Source organism: Anarrhichthys ocellatus, unplaced genomic scaffold (assembly GCF_004355925.1).
Source record: "Anarrhichthys ocellatus isolate YVR2014 unplaced genomic scaffold, GSC_Weel_1.0 scaffold2201, whole genome shotgun sequence".
Classification (NCBI taxonomy): Eukaryota; Metazoa; Chordata; class Actinopteri; order Perciformes; family Anarhichadidae; genus Anarrhichthys; species Anarrhichthys ocellatus.
The window spans coordinates 1-6,606 of NW_022282175.1; the positions used below are offsets into that span (position 1 = coordinate 1).

The 6,606-nt window shown below is 38.5% G+C and overlaps 1 protein-coding gene across 1 annotated transcript in view; it reads right to left on the reverse strand.

Annotated features, from left to right (window-relative positions):
* Positions 1-2,442: 2,442 nt before the first annotated feature.
* Positions 2,443-6,606, reverse strand: part of LOC116378202 (troponin T, fast skeletal muscle isoforms-like) — a 5,299-nt gene continuing 1,135 nt past the window's right edge. The window contains exons 4-8 of the mRNA XM_031840026.1: positions 6,133-6,243; positions 5,893-6,002; positions 4,678-4,768; positions 3,650-3,690; positions 2,443-2,684 (exon numbers count right to left, since the gene is read on the reverse strand). Coding sequence (XP_031695886.1) covers positions 2,648-2,684; positions 3,650-3,690; positions 4,678-4,768; positions 5,893-6,002; positions 6,133-6,243 — 390 coding nt within the window. The 3' untranslated portion in view covers positions 2,443-2,647. The remainder of the gene's footprint in view (positions 2,685-3,649; positions 3,691-4,677; positions 4,769-5,892; positions 6,003-6,132; positions 6,244-6,606) is intronic.

A 6,606-nucleotide genomic window follows, 5' to 3' on the forward strand; every position in this document is an offset into this window, starting at 1 on the left:
TCAAACAGACCATAAAGCAGGGGATGCTTTAGGGCGGGGCTACACAGGGATAAACAAACAGAGGAGTCGCCCCCTGGTGGACATTAGAGAGAATGCAGCTTTAACACATGAAGCTTTCATTCTATAACACATTGGATGGACAGGCTTATTACAGCTACAGATTATATGTATTATTTTGTCAGAGCATTAGATTTATAGATTGCTGTCTGGAAAAGAGAATTTCAACAAATATTTAAAATCTATATTGTTTGAAGAGTACCAACTCTAGCTTTAAGACCATTTACTCTTATTAATATGATCTCTGCCTCTGTCAATATGACCGTTACTATGATGACCTGGCTGTTCTTTAATACGAGCAACTCCTCCTCATGTGACACATCTGTCATAAAAACAATAATAATAAATAAAAACATTTTATCAAACTAAATGTTGCCCGTTTCTCTCTCCACAGATTCCAGCAGCAGTAAACCGTCGCTCGTCTCCAGTTTGGACTGTTTGTCCAGCATCGTGGAGCGGATCAGCACAGATCCGGCTGTGGCCCCTCCAGGGGACAGCGTGGTCCCCCGGGGCCCCGGATCGCCTCAGAGCAGCCCCGCAGGCTCCAGTTCCTCCGCTGAACCCAACAGCATCTACGAGCCGCTGTGAGCCCGACGGAGCCGAGGACTCGAATTCCACAAAAACACCAAAACTAACTTTATTTTCCTGAAGTTTGATTTTCTTCAGTTTTTATCCTCCTGAACAAACTGAACGCTGCTGTTATGTTTTATTACTCTCATCGGAAAAAAAGACTCATTTCTGCTGCAGAAATGATGACGAGGACCATTTTATACATCTGTAAATAAGAGCTGTTTGTTCATACTATACACACACGCGTACACACACGTGTACACACACGCGCACGCACACACACACGCGCACACGCACACACACGGGATGCTGCGATTGTTGTGTCATATGTTTCTATGTATTATTTATGAGTGAATGGCATTTTAATAAAGAAATATTTATATTCAGTAGAATCTTTCAATGTCTTTCTCTAATATTTTATGAATGGAGCCTCGATTATAAACTGAAACGCTTCACTTTTCTTGTATTTTCTTATTTTTATTTGAGTCTTCTAGATCTTTTCCTCCTTTGTTCCAAACATGTTATGCAGCTAAATTTGATTTAATTCCAATATTGAGTGAATTGAAAGAGTAAAGTTGTTAAAAACCAAAGTTTGTGAGGATGATTGAACTCCTTCAGGTACACATTTCATCCGTCGTTAATACTAAATATTAATTAAAGCAGCGTTACAGCATCAGAACCTAAATCGTACGGTTGATTCTGATGCCAAATTTTCAGGAAATGACAAAACTCACACAATTATGTGAAAATGACCAATAATAAACACAGAGCCAGCAACAAAGGAAACACATCACCAAACCAACACAAAGATATGTTTTAACGATATAAACACACATTAAGATGCATTGTTTGTGCACAAAGTGCACACGCGCACACACACACACACACACCTACACTTACACACACACACACACCTAAACACACACACGCACACACCTACATACACACACACAACCATCACGGAAGGTTTGTTGTACTCACATGTCTGAAGTCAGTCTGTGAGTGAAGTCCTCCTCGATCAGCTCCAGGTTCAACTCGTTCAGCTAGCTAGCTTAGCTAACAGCTAGCTAGCTAGCTTAGCTAACAGCTTAGTTAACATAGCTAGCTAGTTTAGCTAACAGCTAGCTAGTTTAGCTAACAGCTAGCTAGTTTAGCTAATCTACTAGAGCTCTCCTCTGGTAGATTACAACGGATTTGTCATATGTTTTACTGAATATAGGACAATAATAAAGATCACATTTATTCTTCGGATCGGCGAACTGCATGAGGCATCCCACTTGCCCGAAAAGGGAGTTTACTTTCCCCCAGAGAAGCTTAATATCATGCAACACGAATCTTTTCTGGAGGGTGAGCAGAGCGTCACCTCTCAGGAGCTCTGCACAATACTTATGATTTTAAAAAAGTAAAGTTAAATTAAATTCAAGTTAAAAATGTTTGTAGGCTTACAAAGAGCACAAAAATAAGACTGTCATTCTGTTACTTTCACCTGATTCTTAAATTTCCAATAAAAGTCTGAGAAATTGACTGCAAAACATTTCAGAAGCAGAATGTTGATATGAAATATGAAATGTCGGCTCAACAATAATATCCATACACATGTGTATATGATGGAATAAAACACATCATTATATTATGTCTAATACATAAAAAGTAACAATATTATTCCCTTCAGATACAAGTTTGTGAAACAGTCAAAAGAAAAGGCAGTTTAACTGCATGAACCTACGTTTATTAGAAGCTAATCATTTAAACCGATCAAACAGATTGATTGACACAAACCTCAACATACAGGCTGGATGATCAATAATTATGACATTTTATTGTCTGAATCTATTTTTTATTTTTTATTACACAAGCACCGTGATGACATTTTTAAAATGTATTTATTAGAGCTGAATTCATCAAGCAGACACTAAGACGTCCAGTTGCTCCGGAGCTCCGGGTGTCGACCGGGTCTGAGCCGCTGCTGTAGCCGAGGGGAGGCGCCTCTTTTCCGGGCTGACCGAAGCTCAGCAGCCGCTCACTTCCTGCGGCGCGCGGCGGCTCCCTTCTTGCTGCTGCAAAGCGCAAAGTGCAAAAAACAGATGTGTACGGAGATGCTTTATGGTGACTTTGAGTTTAATATGATAGATGGATAGATATTTTAAGAAATATAAAATATATAAGAAAGCACAAGATATAATAATAAACCAACTACTGGAGCAGTTTCTTGAAGCTACATCGCCCTCTAGTGTCCAGACATAAGCTTACTAGTTACAACCATATACCTACATTATTAATTATATATAAATAATATATATATAATATATTATCTGTATAAAGTCAGCTATAATAAGGGTTAAATTAAAACAAACTGATGTTGAAATGAAGGTAGATAATTTCAGATAAAAACAAAACAAAAAGCAAGTAAATCAATTATTATAATTTGTGGTGAAAGTACTAAAAAAACAAGTACTGTACTGAAGTACATTTTTGAGGTACTATATTTATCTATATTTATATATAAACTACATTTATTTGAAGGCTTTAGTTAGTAGTTCAATTGTATTGTATTAATACTAGGTTTAAACCAACTAATACATATTATTAAATATTAAACTACCCAGCAGTATTAGTTTACTTTTAGTATATAAAGTAGTTTGAATCAGCTCTATATTTACTACCAACAATATTAAACATTAATGCATCAATTGTTATCCAAAAATGGAATATATATTATTATAAAATGGGTCATTCTACTCAATGAGTATTTTACTTTTACTAGTATTTCTTTACTCTGCAGTACTGCGACTTTAAGTAAAGTAAAAGATCTAAATGCTTCTTCCACCTCTGAGTAAATTAAATTATAATAAAACCCCTTTTTTCATCGTTGTTTTCACTAAAGTATCAACCTCACACAGAGTTTGTACGTTTGGATTTTGAAGGAGTTTTTCTGTGTGTGATAGAATAAATATCTGGGGTGTGATGAACTGTGATGAAGTTTCTGTGAACGCTTTCTTGGTGTTCATGTGGAGCAACTTACTGTTTCTGCAGCTCATCGATGCGGTTTCTGAGAGAGACCACCTGGAAGACAAACAGCCGGGATGTCACCTTCAGGACTCTGTGATCCTCTGATTGAAGCCGCTTTTTACACATTAAAATATCCGCTCATGAACACACCGTACAACATGTCAAACTCCTGCTGAGTGTCAATGGGAGATTCACACAAAAACAAACAAAAGTTCAGTATAATCTTCTTTTTCTTATCTGTCACCCAACAGCTGTAGCAAACTAATGGCCCCAGCAACTTTTGTTTTTCTTTCTGTTTTGACGACCTACTGTATCGTTGTTTTACTGAAAAAATAAATGATCCTTTGTTTGACCTGAAATACTCTAGAGAGCACATTTTCATGCACGGTTTAATATAAACTTTAATGCAAACATTATATAGCAATTTTGAGAAAACAGAGATATGATTTTGTGCTCTCAGCATGCATCAGGGAGGGAGACAAACACCCTTAATCTACACTTCTTTGTTACATTAAAGGTCCAGTGTGTAGCATTTAGGGGAGTCTATCAGCAGAAATAGAATATAATATTAATAAATATGCTTCCTTTAGTGTATAATCACCTGGAACTAAGAATCTATGTGTTTTCTTTAGCTTAGCATAACTTCAGAGGGAACAGCTCCTCCTCACAGAGTCCGCCATGTTTCTATGGAAGCCCAGAACGGGCAAACCAAACACCGGCATTGGAGGGAGTCTTTCATGTTATGAAGTTACCTGAAGGCCACCGTAGTTCTCTTACTCTTGGATATAGTTTAGAGGAGTGAGCGAAAGGATGTTTAGTTGGTGTGCAATCTGCAACTTCACCACTAGATGTTGCCAAATCCCACACACTGGTCCTTTGAGGCATTTTACACTTTATTGTGTAAAATGTTTTTATCGTCTGTATTGAAATACGTTGGTCTTACAATAAAGTTCTTTATACTACAAGTGTTGCTGGAGTTTTGACCTCTTCAGACTTTTTCCCTCAATGCATTCTGGGAGAAGGTGAAGTTTCCTCACTGACCTCATATCTCTGCCTCGTGAGCTTCTCGCAGTGGTCGTATTTAATTGCCTCCAGGTTGTGCAGCCACTCCCACAGCTCCTTCGCCTTTTCCCTGAAAAACACAAACCAGGAACCAAACATTCAATGAACACTTCTGCAAAAGCTTAAAAACATTTACATGCTGCTTCCTGCAAATTAGTCCGAAAAAAAAAAATCACCTCATGTTAAAACTTTGCTGTGTTTATCTCTTGAGCCAGTCGCTGTTGTTTTAAACTACTTTTGAAGTTTTGCATGTGACGTGTGGCGGAGAAAACATTATTCTCTTGGGTGACAGCACTAAAATGTCCATAGCCTGTACGTATGTAGCCCAATGCATAATACCTCAAAAACAGGAATCTGACCAGCACATCAGCGCTATTCTCTTTGAAACCTTGTCTCTTTTGCTTAGTTTTCTCTTTCTTTTCTCCCAGAAAACATATATTAGGACTTTTCTGCCAAGAGGATCATGCGATTGGTTGCATGTGTGAATCTCTGTGTCTGTCCACAGCTGATCTTTTATTCTGCTGCAGCAAACTGCATAATATTTCGCGTGCCCGGTTAAAGCTGCATGCTCAAGAACCTCTCGTGGTTGCGGTGACTCACGCTTTCTCAAAACACCTTTTTTTTTTTTACCTGTTTCATACTGCCATTGACTGCTTGCTGACTCCTCACTCACTACTCTTAACCGGCCCCCGGACAAGAGTTTACTTAAGTCAATGTTGACTTATTTGACACGTAACTTCAGTACTTAAGTAACGTCACTTCCTTCCGTAGTTATCTTAACCCAGACCACAACCTTTTTCTGAACACTGCAGAGACTTGCAAAGGAGCCCTGATCTCTGCTGGACATTCATAGGAAAAAAAACATACATCATACCAACCGTTGCATTACGAAACATTGCAATGGATTACTTTGATACTAAAGAAAACTTAAAAATGTGATAACTCGCAGGCAAGTCCTGGGGTTAAAAGAGTTAAAAGAGATTATATTTGGTGAAAATTAATACATTTGTACTTTGTTCTCATCAGTTTTTTATATTTGTGCGACCAGAGGATAAAGAAAACGTTTCCAGGTGTGCTCATGTGTAGGTGTTGCGTTGTTAAGTGTTCTCTAACTGCTCCTCAAGCATTTTAACCACAGGGACGAATACTCTCCGTGGGGACATTTCTGCATTATCCTTCCTCCCTGTGGGTTACCTCATATTGTCCTCACTGAAACCGTCGACGTTCAGGGGTTGGCATCTCTCTGACATGATCTTCTTCTTCTTCTCTCTTTCCGTCTGCTTCTTGCCTCTCTTCTGGTCAACCTAGAAAACAAACGTGACCGGTTAAAAAACGTCACGTCTTTACAAACAAAGAAAATACATGTTGTTACCTGGTTTGAATGAAGTTGAAGCGACGACCAAAAAGAAAAGAAAGAATTAAAAATAAAGCTACCTTCTGCAGGCTGCTGTAGCCTGAACCCATGCCGCTCAGTGTTAACTTCTTCTTGGCTTCAGCCTCAGCCTTCCAGTGGGCGTCGGCTTCCTCCTTCCTCTGCCGCTCAGCCTGTGAAATACATTTTCAAAAACATCGTGATCTAACCAGTTATATTTTTTTCCTTAGAGTAACTTAACAGCATCTGAGAATGTTTGTCTTTGCTGACCTCTAGTGATTAAACTTATCACCTTGCTGCGGTGATGTATAAATGTACTCGGTACACTCTAACGTCACTGCTAGGTGACATACTTTAAACTCTTCACCAGAAGAGGTCCGAGTGATGCTGCTTTTCAGCCCGCTGTTAAGTTATACGCTAATGTGTGATACGATACGATAAGGATACGATAAGGATAGGATATGATAACGATAGAATGAGGATACGATGAGGATACGATAAGGATACGATAAGATAAGATAAGTATAAATAAGGAT